The 14294-nt window shown below is 43.6% G+C and overlaps 2 protein-coding genes across 3 annotated transcripts; both read right to left on the reverse strand.

Annotated features, from left to right (window-relative positions):
- Positions 1–389: 389 nt before the first annotated feature.
- aqp10a (aquaporin 10a) lies at positions 390–7002 on the reverse strand. The gene is made up of 7 exons (XM_035163195.2): positions 6995–7002; positions 3439–3493; positions 2302–2428; positions 1919–2056; positions 1685–1803; positions 1386–1603; positions 390–600 (listed from the first exon to the last, which is right to left on the reverse strand). Exons 2-7 carry the CDS (start codon positions 3469–3471, stop codon positions 390–392), a joined length of 846 nt encoding a protein of 281 aa, XP_035019086.1. The 5' UTR covers positions 3472–3493; positions 6995–7002.
- si:dkey-92i15.4 lies at positions 5242–13596 on the reverse strand. 2 transcript variants are annotated; one of them, XM_035163181.2, is made up of 8 exons: positions 13334–13596; positions 12373–13083; positions 8330–11162; positions 8052–8247; positions 7506–7604; positions 7157–7406; positions 6953–7069; positions 5242–5800 (listed from the first exon to the last, which is right to left on the reverse strand). In XM_035163181.2, exons 3-8 carry the CDS (start codon positions 10816–10818, stop codon positions 5637–5639), a joined length of 3315 nt encoding a protein of 1104 aa, XP_035019072.2. In that variant the 5' UTR covers positions 10819–11162; positions 12373–13083; positions 13334–13596; the 3' UTR covers positions 5242–5636. The 2 variants fall into 2 exon arrangements, with proteins under 2 accessions (XP_035019072.2, XP_035019073.2); XM_035163182.2 differs by lacking the exon at positions 12373–13083.
- Positions 13597–14294: the final 698 nt, after the last annotated feature.

A 14294-nucleotide genomic window follows, 5' to 3' on the forward strand; every position in this document is an offset into this window, starting at 1 on the left:
CTGAATAAAATTGCACTTAATGGAGACATTGATGTGTTGTTTCCCAGAGTTAATCCGTTCAATGATCATGTAATAAAAAAGTAAAAACAATGCAGTAGCATAATTTACTGAGAATAAATTGATATTTTACATACAAACATCAGTATTATTTCACAATCAGCATCTCTTTCAGCTGCCTCTGCCTCCACTGGCTGTGTTTTAGAAGCTGGTTGGTTAAATTAAACAAAATAAATAGGCCTCAGTTATTTTCTTTACAGAGGATCACAAGATGTGCATGAAGCTCAGACATTTACTTCGGTTTTTCCTCGAGGATAATTTACCACCAGGTTGCTGTCGTTGGTCAGCAGTGCTCGTGTCATATGGGACAAATGTTTTTTATTCAGTAACACTTATAAATGTGCAGATTTTATCTCAAATCCATGTTCCCATGTTGTGGCAGGCTGCTTGCATTTGTCACTGATGGTGGAGATGGTGGAGTGGTTATCCAGGTCGTCTGGGTCAGGCAGGTGCAGCTTGATGAAGATCGTGTACATGAAACTTCCTAAAACACCTCCGATGAGTGGGGCCACCAGAGGAACCCAGAACCAGTAGTTGTAACATCTGGAGAACAGACAGATTGACCCAGATTAACAGGAGAACTACATGTCTGGTTATTATCGGATGTTGCACAAATCACTATATATTTCTGTCAAATACTTTATTACAAATTATTGTGTAATTTAACCAAAAAGCTATGCCAAGGCAGTTTTAGCCTCTTTTGTCCTTTTTGTTTTTGTTTTGAAACCTGCACATCTACTGTATGCTTCAGTCCCAGTGCTCCTACAACTACAGAAAATAATAGGGCTGGCTGTTGAAGATAACTGATCATCTTTCTCAGTTAGTTCAGCCCGAATGGGAGCGAAAAGTTCAAGTGAATATTCAACTTTATATTTATCAGGTGACCAGAAACACATCTCCAATTGGATGATAACCTTATTCTGTTTGAGGAATGTTTAGACGAAGGTCAAAACAGGTGAAATGCTGCTTGTCTGTCAGCTTGTTTTTATTTTTGTTCTGCCTCCTAGTGGCCAAGAATCAATTAATGTAGCTTTAAATAGATTACATAAAGTACAAAGTTTGTTCCCCACTCGTGGAAAATTCACAGAAAAGCCAATTGATTGCAAGATTATATAGAGCGACAAGTTGTATTATGGAAGAAACAGCATATTATCATCAGCTGGTCTGACATCATCCCGCAGGAAACAGCTCTGAAGTCTGATAACCTCTGACAGATGTGATAAACACAGGGTCAAAGATCAGGAACAATGGCAAACCATGTCATTTTCAAATGGAACTACAACAGTTTGCACATGCATGAGCAGTGTTTTTGTCAGATAAACACTTACGTGAAGACCTCAGTGCCCCAGCCTGCAGTCAGCGTGAGGAGGCGCGGCCCCAAGTCCCGAGCAGGATTTATTGCAGCGCCGCAGTTACCTGACATTGACATGGAGATCCCCAGGACAATCACCCCCACTATAGCAGGAATTAACTCTGTGGGAGCGGGGGTGTTCCTCTTCTCATTCAAACACAGGATGCACAACATCAGCATGCCGGTGCCCACTACCTGAAGACATATGGACAAATAGCAATGATGAGTTGAACAGCTGTTGAAGTACATCCTAAAGTTTACACACTCCCAACTGACCTGATCGAGGAAACTTCCACCCAAAGACATGTAATCTGAAGGATATGTGGCAAATATAGATGCTGTCTCATTTGGACCGTATACTGTCAGAACTCCTCCACTAAAATCCATTATAGCATCTGAGAAAGGAAATGAGTTAATGACAAGAAGCAAACATCCAACAAATTGGATGCAGACTTATAAGTATATAGAATACATTGATGATACTTGTATTTGAAATGCTTTACTACGAACCATAATACACTAGGAAGACAAGCCCTGATGCCATATACGCCCCCAGCAGCTGGGAGAGGGAATAGGGCAGCAGCCGTCCCCAGGGCGCCTGGCCCAACACACAGAAACTCAGAGTCACAGCCGGGTTCAGATGAGCACCTGCAGGGTGAGAAGGAGCGGAGAGAAATGAGAAAGAGTGTCGGTTGGAAGAGGAGTTTTAGGTCCAGTGAGAGTCAGAGAAAATCTGGACAAGATCTCATTGAGTTCGGATCAGTGAATGTCTGCAGTAAACATCATAAACCAGAGTGTGGGTCGGATCTTTTCCTGTAACTGTCAGGTGAAAAAAAATCATAAATCTCATGTATAAGTATCATAATGTTAATGGCCATTTTAGCAGTTTTTACCAGTGATGCCCTTGGTGAGGTACATGGCCGACATGACGCCCACAGAGAATGCCATGTTGACCGATAGAAACTGGCCTTTAGTTTCCCTGCTGGTCTTCACCTGAGCAGCAGCCGAGCAGCCAAAGAGCTGAGATTCAAAGGACAGATTAGAGACAGTGGAAGGAGGTGTCAGGGAAATTCAAAATTCAGTGGAACAATAAACAATCCTCCAATACAGATGATTATTAATCACAGATTTGTGGTTGAAAGGCGATTGCTTGTCTCCTCATAAAATTAGACTTGGACTTGAAACTGGCAACAATAGCAGTATAGAGAACACTAAATCCCTACAGATGACAGTATGACACACACACACACACACACACACACACACACACACACACACACACACACACACACACACACACACACACACACACACACACACACACACACACAAACACCTGCAGTAAGGCATTATTACTGATTTAACTTTATGGGCAATAAATAACTATTGACACAGTTATATTATGTCTTTATTACAGGCTAACAAATAGCATCCAGTAAATACAGAGGCCGTCAAAGACTTTAATGACTTTAGCTGGAGGAACGTGGTGCCAGTGAAATAAGGAAGGTCCTGACATGTTAATAAAATAATGTCAGTTTATGAAATGTTTTGTGTTAGCTGGGTTATGTCTTGGTAATTGTTTTGTAATTGTGAACCGACTAAATCAAAGTGGACAAAAAAATGTTCTAACATTCACCATGATTCTAGGAAGAAAGTAATTTGTGTTTACATTATTAAAAATGTGTCTGTATACCGCCTGCCTAAAAAAATGTAAATGAAGACCAAAACACACACATCTGTACAATCTTTACATTTTTTTTAATTTACACAAATTTTGGAGCAACTTTACTATCACAAAGAGTTTTATATGGAACTGGAATACTGTATACTGAATATCTGTGTAATTCCCATAGATTATTGTAATAATAAAATATTCCCAACTGTAAATTCATATAAATAATACGCAGCATGTATGTCACTTGATTGTCCTCTGCACCCAGATAAATAATTAAAATGAGCTAAAATAACATGATTGAAAAATGATGATGCCAGAACAAGAAAAGTGATGAAACGTTGTCAGTGTAACTCACCAGCAGGACAAAAGTTCCCAGGAATTCAGCCATGCACTCTCGCACCAGAGGGTTCCTCACTCTTAGAAAACGTAAATTCATCATGGCTGGAGTAAAATGAAATTCTCCCTCTCATCCCACACTGGACTGTCTGTGTTATCAGGTCAACCAGCTGTTGTTCTCTTTGGTGTGAGTCTGTCCAGGAGCTGTTGGTGTCAGTGACGGAGGGGGCAGTGCTGAGCTTCCGCCTGGGCATCTGAGGATCTGTATCCCACCTCTCCACAGCTGATCAAACACTATTACTCATTTATTTGTTTGTGACACCTCCGGATAGGCTGGTGCACAGAGTGTAATATTCCTCCGCTGGTAGAGGTTGGGTGTGTGAACAGAGGCCATAAACAGTCAGGTTATGTGATGACAGGATGGTCACAGGGCAATAAGCTACAGTGTACATACACCTAGATCTACTGGTGCTTATGACAAATCCATCGGTGCCAATTCATTTTGGCACTCGGCCTGTTAAATCAGCACAGCCAGAGATGTACATCATGACTCACTGTATCTGTTACTGGTGCATATTTGACTGTGTGTATAAAAGTGTTTGTATATTTATCCTCTATTAAATAACCTGAATACATCAATCAAGCCTTGTGTATAAACCTTAGGAATAAAGGATACCAGATATGATCTGCCCCAATAAGAAAGGTTAAACCCAATAAATATTCCACAAACAAATAAATTGAGACTTTTCCAGATGCATCAAACCACGTCAAAATGAGTACAAGAAATCTATTGTCCTAAGTGCAATTGAACTGGTAAATCATTAATTATATGGTTGTAATTTATGATTATAATTATATAATAATCATTAATCATATTGATAATGATTATCATTTTTGTAATGGGTCTGTTGAACTGTACTTAACGGTTTGTGATTGAACTCCGAGCTATATTAGTGTTTCTTTTTGTAATCTATGCTGTTAGAATCAGAGCAATACAGTTTAACCTAAACTAAAGAAACACTGAGGAATATCCTGTGATGGGAAGATATTCCATTACTATTTTTAAAAAAACATTATTTCTTTGATTATTAATATTTATTCATCACCATTTTTTCCCCGGACTGAGGTTAATTCAAATACAAACATTCCTTCAAGCCAATCATTCTCCAAAACAACATAATAACTGAATTTGCAATAAATGGTTCGGTAGTAAAAACGGAGATTATGGTAAAAAAAAGAAGCATTGCACTGTAAATACATGTACAGGTTATATCAGGACTGGTGTGGTGAGATGTTTGGTGGTGAGGTTGGTTAATGTAGGTAAGGTGGTTGATAAGGAAGCCCCTCTTATCACCAGGAAGCCGAATGTCACCACAACCCCTTTCTACTCCCTTGAACTCTGGACCACTAATGGATTATGTAAGTCTAGTACGTAAGTGCCGTGTTGGAGTAAAAGAACTGTGTTATTGCTGATAACTTTCTGACAGGCACGTGGCAGTGACACGAAACCAAATTCACATCAGATAAGATGTAAAGCTCACAAAGACGGCTTGATGCTGTTGTTTCCTCCGAAATAGTTTGAGTTCGAGGCTTAAGTAAGATTTAGACAATGATTATCTTTCCACTATATAAACCTTAACAATGTGGAGACTGTAAAGCTCATATCTTATCTATGCATCACAGTTTGGTGCATAGAAGGACAAATACCTTGACCCTGCAGTTTTGTCCCCAGAGTTGTTTTTTTTTTTTTTACTGAGAACTGATAGAAAAGTTAACATGATGCCACTCTTTCGCCCTCTGCTGGATACAAGAATAACAAGCGTCACTTTGTTAGGATTTATTTAAAAAAAGTAAAAGAAACTTTGAATGCACTTATAATGTATTCACAACATGTTACAATGTGTATTTTAATTTACAGTGCCGTATTTGGCATAAAAGTCGGTTCCTTTTGAAAAACGCATGAGCCATTAGTACATTTTAATTATTATACATAAATATCACAGGCCTTGAGGTAGATGTGATCCTGTTAAAGAGAGAAAATAAATACTTTTGCCCCTCGTCTTTAAAATCATGCTTCATTTTGGGCTTAAAAACTATGTGTAAACAAACTGTTGTATTGTTTCAAAGGCCCAAATCTCCCAGGTAATTCACGTCATGTTTCATCCAAGCCACTGTAGTTCTCATCATTCCCTGAACTTTACTGTCCTTCGATAACCCTCACGTTTCCAGATGTTTCAGAGGGCGGGACAGTACCACGTCCACGGTACCAGAGGGGAGTTTTCTGATCAAGGTCCAAGCCTCCAGACGCCTCATCCCCACCACGCTCACACCCTCAATCTCCAGGATTTCATCGCCGGGACACACCTTGTCGACTGGACCGCCTGAAAGGACAACAGAGACAGGGACTTTTCAATAAATGTCTGTCTTTAAAACATCTGTATACAGTGTGTGTGCTTTCAGAGTCTTAATTCTGATAAATATATGAATCAGCTCTATAAGAATTGGTGGATGAACGAAACCTTTTACACAAAAAGTATAGAGAATCTTTTTTGTCACCGCAGCCATGATCAAATATTTCTTGAAAAACTTCAAGGTATTATTGCGATAAAAAAAATGTCTATAAAAGTAGGGGGGACTGATTTATAGAAGCATTAATTCTGTGCACAGTCTGGTATTGTGGCCATGTCATCTTATTGTATTCTTATGGTTCTCGTTTTGGGTGCTGAGCCCGCTGCTGTGTGTTCTTGGCTGGGTGTCGTCTCCTGGTTCAACCGTTCAACCTGTCCTGAGCCAAGCAGTCAACCCTGTGAACTTCCTGCAGTGTATAAGGACCGGTTTGATCACTACTTCTCTGCCGGAACGTCGTTGTGTTGTTAATCTGTATCTCTTGTGTTCAATGTCTAACCCAGTCCACCTCTGTCTGGAGCAAACAAAAGATGGACATATGTTTAAAACCCATATCTCTTTAAATAATTCAGGAGCGGGTCCTCTCTACAGAGGCCACCATGGTTTTTACACTAGCCCAAACTGAACAAACTAACACCTTTTTAGTTTTTATGAAAACTGAAGGCTACCACAGGTTCCTCTGTCATGTTTGTAGGGGCGGGTGAGGTGAGGGGTATTCAGCTGCAATATGTAACTTTACCACTAGATGTCACCAAATTCTACACACTGAACCTTTAATCTTTCTGATTAGCACAAAACAAATAGTCATGTTTGGTCATTATATTTTATTGCTGTCTGTTGAGTGACATGAATGTACTAGAACTTGTACTTGAACATGTTTTATTGTCCAAGAATTTGATCTATATTGCACATTGATATAAGCTGTTTCTCATCCACCTCTTTGAAGGGAAGGCGAGGTCTTGATTCTTGTTGTTCTGGGTTTGTACCCTCATGGTTGAATGCACTTATTGTAAGTCACTTTGGATAAAAGCATCAGCTAAATGAAATGTAATGTAATGTCATAATGATGCTCAAATATCTGCATTTTACGCCGACCTGATAAATACTGAGTGTCACTGAGTTCTCACCCTGGAAGATCTTCTGTACAGTGAGAGGTCTGTTCCCCAGACTGGAGCCTACACCTCCCTCCAGACTGAAGCCCAGGTCCCTGCTGTTCTTCTCCAGACAAACACACATGTGCTGACCTGAGGAAAACAAAGACACTGTATCTCACTTTGAGAAGACATCAGTCGTAAATCTGCGAACTGTCGTTCGAGTCGTTCGAGTCTCACCATCATCAGTGAACTGGGTCTGTGTTGGTCCCGGAGTACTTGTCTGCACTCCACTCTTGGAGACGTCGCTAATGCCTCCCCTCCTCAGGACCACCACTCCTGTCTCACGAGCCTTTGCCCTTCTCAGCACCCTCAGAACCTCCCAGTGGGTGTAGCCATTCAACGCTGTGCCGTTGATTGACAAGACCTGGTCCCCTTCCATGATGGAGCCTTCCTTAGATGCCACGCCTGGGTGAAAGACCCTATGGACCTGAGGAGAAGATCACCGTCATCAGACTAATGAAAAGACTGGGGACAATCATTTAAAAAACATTTTCAAGAGACAAACAAAAACATGGCGCCTCCTCACAGTGACTGGCTTGCTCTGGTCCACGCCTCCTGCCACACTGAAGCCCAGTCCCACTCCAACCTCCTTATGGAGAACAGCCACCTGCACATCATCATAGTCCTGCAAGACAGAAGAAAAGTTGCAACTTATCTCATTTTACGTTTAATATATATATTTTTTTAACTCTATAACATGGCAGAGAGCAGCAAAGATGAAAAACAGTGGGAGATGACCTGCAAGAAATGTTAATGTGAACCTTGGACTCTCGAGGATAGTTAGAGGATCCAGAGTAACCTTAACCACCAGGGTGACCACATTTTTAAGCCTTGCAGGAGCTGTTTTCAGTCCCGTGTATGCATTTGCATTTATTTGTGTTTAAACTACTGAAAATCAGCCAGAGCATCATTCCTTTGAGATAAGTGAAAGAGACGTAGGACAGGAAGTGAAGCTAACTGTGGTCAGGTGTAGCTGCTTTGAGTTGGACCTTGTTCATGCTGCAATGTGCAAACAAATCTTTGAAAACAGCTATGCATGTAAGGAGTTACGAATCTCCAGCTGTTTAAGTACCTGCAGCGTGTTGTCCCCCAGGCTCCGGACATCCTCCAGCAGCCGGTCCAGCTCCTCACTGGGCATCACTGACACGCAGGACAGAGCCGACACATCTGAGCTCAGTGAGGCCGACCTCCGACCTCTCGACTGCCACTCATCACTGTCGTTGTCTGACTCGCAGTCAACCCCAGCAAAGTTACACAGTTCTGAAAGACTGTGAGAGGAAAGTATCGTGGGTAAAAATGCTGAGGGATTGAAAGGAAATTGATCGTGCTTTGCATTTCCACAGAACCCACCTGACGCAGAAGCTCCTGTTATCTGACTGGCTCATGTTGCTGGTGACGGTCACAGAGGACTCTCCTGAATCTGAATCATAGTTGGAATCCTCATCCTTCTGCGTGCTTTCGTCGTCATCCTCATAATCTCCGTCGTCATTCCACACCTTAATGGCTGAGTTCAAGCCTGCTACCCAAGAGTCAAGGCCCAGCACCGGTTTCCTCCCTCTCTGCTGGGCGGTGGTGACCTCTGAAGACACGAGATCAAGGAGGTTGCTGTGGGAGGAGGTGGCGAGGGGACGAGGTGGAGGGGAGGAGTCTGGATCAGGAGATTTGGCGGTGGAAGTGCTGTCATGTCTATCTGCAATGGGGGAGGTCTTTCCTGGTTCTGCAGTAGGTGAATTAACAGGCGAGTGGTTGGGGGTGTTTGTCGGGATCTCGCCATCATCACTAACAGGTGAAGACGCCACATTAGTTGATATGTCACTGGAATTAGACAGTAGCGGGGTTGGTGTATTGTTGGCTGTCACGTCTTTCTCGCTTGCTTCCTCAGGACTTGAGACTTTGGCGAAATCCGTCTCATCGATGAAAAACGTTTTACGGCGTCCTCCATTCAGAGGGAGTTCAAGTGAACTCTTGAGTTTGGAATATTTGCCAAAATCTTCAGAAAGGTTGTCTCCGCTATCCGCTATTCTTTCACTCTCAGCCAAATCAACCCCTCCTTTCTCTTTCCTCTCTAGTCCGACCCCGTCCGCAGATAAAAACCTTTCTAACAGCAGCTTCTTCCCTGCCCCTGTCCCTTTGTCATCAGGTTTATTGGGCGCCTCCCCTCCCTCTTTCAAATCCTCCCACTTGTCCCTCAACCCACCTATCGCTTTTGCCGACCCGCTCTTCTTCACGCCATCATGGCCCCTGCTGAGCTGCGTGGGCACAGAGAAAGCTCGTCTGGGCATCAGGATATGTCCTGTTGCCAAACCCTGAGCTCTCTGTGTCAGAGCCTCGAACTGGCTGATCTTATTCCTCACGCTGGCTGGAGCTGAGAAGTTCTTCTTGGGTGTAGTTTTATTTGGACTTGACTCAAATACATCTTCATCAGTGCTGCTCTTCAGTTCAGTTTTTTCTTTAATACCTTTTACTCCATTAGTTTCCTTTCCATCGTTGACCCAGCCCTGATCGCATTTTCCGTTCATGCCTCTCTCTGTGAATCCAGATGAATCTTTGAGACCAGCTGATGTCTCTTCTTCTAAGAAAGGAGTTGGTGCAGTAAACCCTGCTGCAGCCCTGGCAGATCTAATCTGAGCTGCGACAGTGTTCCTACTCCTCGCTCTATCCAGAGACATTGTGCCTATATCCACCAACCCCTTCCCCAGGTTGGCTCCACCTTCTGGTGGATACCTGCCCTGGACAGGCCCCTGCCACAGTCCCCCTGACAATCTCCTGCTCCTCCCTGGAGAAAGTGAACTCTCAGAACCTGACGTGTCCTTCTGAGGTGTCCAGGGGGAAGATCTGATGCTTTGCATTGGACTGAGGCTATTTTTCTCTCCTAATGAGAAACCCCTGGGGAAGGTCCCCCCAGCTCCCCTTTCGTATGACCTGTGTGATGAAATAAAGGAGTCTGCAGATGTAGCAGAGGTGGAGAAGTCCCTAATTTTGCTGTTATCCTCAGCTTTACTGACACCAGTAGATCCGTAGAGTTTCTCTATCCTCTCCATTATACTCTGACCTCCTTTGGGCCCGAGTGATGAAGCTGTCTCTGTGAACCTGGAGCTTGGTCCAGACTGGGACCTCAGCCTGGAGGGGAGAGAATGACCCTTGCTGACCCTGACCAACGTCTGGCTCAGGTGACTCACCGGGCTCCTCTCCTGAACAACATTAGTTCGACCTGCAGAGCTGTAGGTGTGTGTTGAAGACATCACCCTGTTCCTCACAGCTTCAGCTCCGGTCCGTCTTTCATCCAAGCCTCCAAGCTGTTTAGTGACGTCCCCTCCTCTGCTGGTTGACAACATGTCAGCTCTGGTTCCCCGGACAGGACTCTTCGCCTCTGCTCCCAAATCCACACTTTTACTTCTGCCTGACAGGTTGTATCTCCTCCACTCTGTCCTGCCTCGACTCTCAAACGCAGGGTTTTCACTTCTGTCGGTGCCGGACTCTGTGGTCGTTTTGTCTCCTGTGCCATTCTGGTTCAGCTTGGTGGACGTTTCATGGCCTAATGTTTCCTTCTCCTCACGCTGACCTTTGACACTGCTACGACCACCAGTGCTGTCTTGATATTGAGAGACTCCATCCTCTTCCTTATTCGTACCATTTGTGTAAGGATCTGTCCCACGTCTCTCTCTTTCTTCATCTCCTTCAGTACCCTCCCTCACCTCCTCTATAAAACCTTTGGATCTCCTGACACCTGGTCTGCGGGTGAAGCTGTACGAGGGAGAGTTGGCCGAGCGGACAGTAAATTGCGCCCCTGTCCGCGTGTCGCACTTGCTCACTGGAGTTGGGAGAAATGGCAAGTCCATTGTCTGAGAGTAAACAAAGTTAACGACCTCCTGTCAAGTGCCAAATCCCAAAAAGAGAGCGGAAGAGTGTACTTGATATTTAAGCGATTCCGAGCAACTGTCCTTTAGGCTGCACTCTGGAAGCAGTTCATGTCAGTGCTGCAGTTTTGTGGATGCAAAAAACAGTGTGACTGTCGCACACTTACAGGCCCCTCATTAGTTCCTTGCACAGACACAAATTGTGCATTGAAAAGTTTGATGTTTCAGAGCTCCTCTCGATGATTCTCTGACTTGTGGTCTAGAAGTGACGAATCCTCTGGGCTCCTCGTCTTCCCAGCGTGAGTTCAGCCAACAGCTCCCATCGCCTGCCAAGCATAAAAATGTACAAAGTCAGGACAGGATTCTGCTGGAATGTTGCGATTGTGGCGACTCTGGCTGCTCAAAAAATGGTCAAATAGAATCACAGGGTGGTGAAGGACAACAAACACAGGGTGTTACAGTGACGCAGAAAGTGAACAGTGAATGGAGGAGATGTGAAAATGATTTGAAGGGGACAGGCAATTGGGCAAGAGAACACTAACACTACTGTTTTCTCCCTCTAAACATCTGTCAATTGTGTCGTTTTACATTTTACCTTCCTAACACTCCCCTCCCACTGACTGAATGAGCCCATTCACAGAACAGTGACACTCTGGTGGCTCTCTTTGTTGCACACACTTATCATAACGGCTGTTTACTCAAGCAACATACTCATGACTATCTGTCAGCGTCAGCTAAACCTGAACAGAAAACTGGAAAAACACACCTAACAGCAATCCTCCCTGGAAAGACATTTGCAATAAAGAGCCACTATCGGTCTGTGCAGCCGTGTATCGGTCTCAGAGTAGTGACTGATCGAAACCTTGTGAAGGAGTCACATGAAATGATCAGATAAGATGGGGTCCAGAGTTATTTTCATTTACATACAGCCAAGAGAACGGGAGATAGTGGCGCTGATGGACAATGGCTCATCAGGGATATCTGAGTGTTCAGCCACACACACACACACACACACACACACACACACGCACACACACACACACACACACACACACACACACACACACACACACACACACACACACACACACACACTGAAACTGTTTGATCATTTTTCAGGTCACAATAAGGATCCAATCGTCTCTATTGACATTAAGCGCACACACTTTAAGGTGTTGATTTACTGCATGAACACAACAGGAAAGAACCATTAGATAAGACTAGATATGACTAAATGTCTAAAGATGTGAAGTTGTTTGCGATTGTTTCTTGTAGTGAAGTCTGGGTTAAGGCTTTGGGAAACAGTCTCTCAGATATAGGTGAGTCTGAGTGTCGGTTTACAGAAACACCTGTTCTGCCAGGTCACAAAGCAGCCTCCCATCTGGGTAACCCGGGCAACACGGCCCGGTTTACTTCACACAAAAAGACACAAATGCACCTACACACACACACATGTACTCTTATTATACATTAACTTATTGATCCATCAGCACATTCACACACACACACACACACACACACACACATGCGCCTTACCGTCTCTCAGAGTGACCTCTGTCTCGTCCCATTGTGTTGACACAGGTTCATAGTGAAGCAGCGCTCTGCAATGACATCAGCTCCTAAAGCCTTGTTCTCTCTGTTGCTCTCTCGTTCCATCAGCTTTGCATGATGGACTGTGTACAGTGACTCAAACCTGCCACACTGGTTTGTCCTCTCTCTCTCTCTCTCTCTCTCTCTCTCTCTCTCTCTCTCTCTCTCTCTCTCTCTCTCTGTGTCTCTGTCTGTCTCTCCTCTCTCTCCTCCCCCTCCCATTGTTGTTTTCTCCCTATTTTCCTCCTCTCACAGGGTAGCATTCCTGACTACAGCTCACTGAACAGCTCAACAGGGAGTGCGCACACACACACACACACACACACACACACACACACACACACACACACACACACACACACACACACACACACACACACACACACACACACACACACACACACACACACCCTCCAAACACCTACAGCTCCATCCCTCGGTGTACAAGATCTGACATCAGCATTTCATAGCTCATGGGAGAGGAGATGCAGCTCAGATAATGTGTGTGAAACCAAACAGGAACGACATTTCCCAACGTAAGCTCATAATATCACCACACCTCAGGTGTGTAATGGTCTGGGCTGAGCAGGTATCAGAATACATAATAACACAGCACCTTTAATTGGGACCAGAGGTCGCAGAGACTTTATATCCACTCTGAAAGACCAACAGAGATAAATATTGTTAGAATAAAACCTCTGGTGTGTCATATGTTCAACAAAACAAGAAATGTGAGGGACTGTGATGTTGATTGAAGGGGAGAGGCCTTAGATATCGCCGATACTATTTATCCACATTGTAAAAGAAGGATTGTTTGTGGTAAAACTGAATTTGCAGAGTAGGAAGGTGAACAAACAGAAATTCAAAGTGCAAGCAGACCAGTGAAATACAAAACACAAGTACTTACAGTTTGTCGTTAGTTGTTGTGTAACGTCTCATGTTCTCACTGCTGCTTTTCTTGCAGACACCTGCTGCTACTGTCTTCTGCTGGGACAGAGGAAACTGTGGTTACCACATGAGCGAGTTGCAAGTAGAAGTAAGACGTGTCTGTCTCTCTGCACAAGTCAAAGAAACAGTCTGAGGCAGAAACACCAAGCCAAGGCCAAGGGTCCTCAGGATCCAGTCAATGTGTAGCTGTACACACAGAGGACTGGTGGGCTGCACGCTCTCCTCAGGACACAGATAAGTGTGTGAGTGGGGGTAAATAGCTGCAGCATGGCTCCACAGACACCCACCCTTGTTCCCTGACAGAAGAATGGCACTCAGTGTCTTCAGGATGTATGCAAATCACTGTCCTGCTCACACAAACATACTGCTGGTATAAATTCATTCTTCATGGTGTAGGATTATAAGAACACGCCTCAGAACAATTGTTGTGAGAAATGACAGTTTGTGGTTTTTAATCAGTGGGTCACAGTGGATATAAATAGTGAATTGAATTTCAAGCAAAACTAAAATACACAGCAACAATGGGAGGACTGGGTGATTTAATGGTTTGTATCGTTTCATTAATGTGACTGTCAGAGCGGGAAATTACAGGATTGACTATTGTTCTCATTTTTTTTTTTTGGCAGAGAAGAGATTGTTTATCAGGAGTTGTTGTTGTTTTGTTTGTTTGTGTCTTTGTGAAGTTACAGCTAAAAACAGGGGCAAAAATAAAAACTTTAGGTTATAACAGAGGAAATATAACATAGAGAAAATACATGAGTATAACAAAATGATATGAAGTCAATAATAATTTGTAAACAAAATGATATGAAGTCAATAATAATTTGTAAACATCTGTATTCTTCTAACCAGCTGTTACTCTCACCACCCAGGGCTGGAGACAGAGGGCGGTCAGACATTCAGCTGTGAAAGAACCTCCC

The sequence above is a fragment of the Hippoglossus stenolepis genome, chromosome 8, assembly GCF_022539355.2.
Source record: "Hippoglossus stenolepis isolate QCI-W04-F060 chromosome 8, HSTE1.2, whole genome shotgun sequence".
Classification (NCBI taxonomy): Eukaryota; Metazoa; Chordata; class Actinopteri; order Pleuronectiformes; family Pleuronectidae; genus Hippoglossus; species Hippoglossus stenolepis.

Coding starts and splice junctions, on each gene's coding strand:
- si:dkey-92i15.4 (XM_035163182.2), bottom strand. CDS start 10,818: ATGGACTTGCCATTTCTCCCAACTCCAGTGAGCAAGTGCGACACGCGG. Junction 7,070..7,156: donor GACCCAGTTCACTGATGATG/GTGAGACTCGAA, acceptor TGTTTTCCTCAG/GTCAGCACATGTGTGTTTGT. Junction 5,801..6,952: donor TGTACAGAAGATCTTCCAGG/GTGAGAACTCAG, acceptor TTGTCCTTTCAG/GCGGTCCAGTCGACAAGGTG.
- aqp10a (XM_035163195.2), bottom strand. CDS start 3,471: ATGGCTGAATTCCTGGGAACTTTTGTCCTGCTG. Junction 2,429..3,438: donor TGGGAACTTTTGTCCTGCTG/GTGAGTTACACT, acceptor TTTGAATCTCAG/CTCTTTGGCTGCTCGGCTGC. Junction 2,057..2,301: donor CCTCACCAAGGGCATCACTG/GTAAAAACTGCT, acceptor CTCACCCTGCAG/GTGCTCATCTGAACCCGGCT.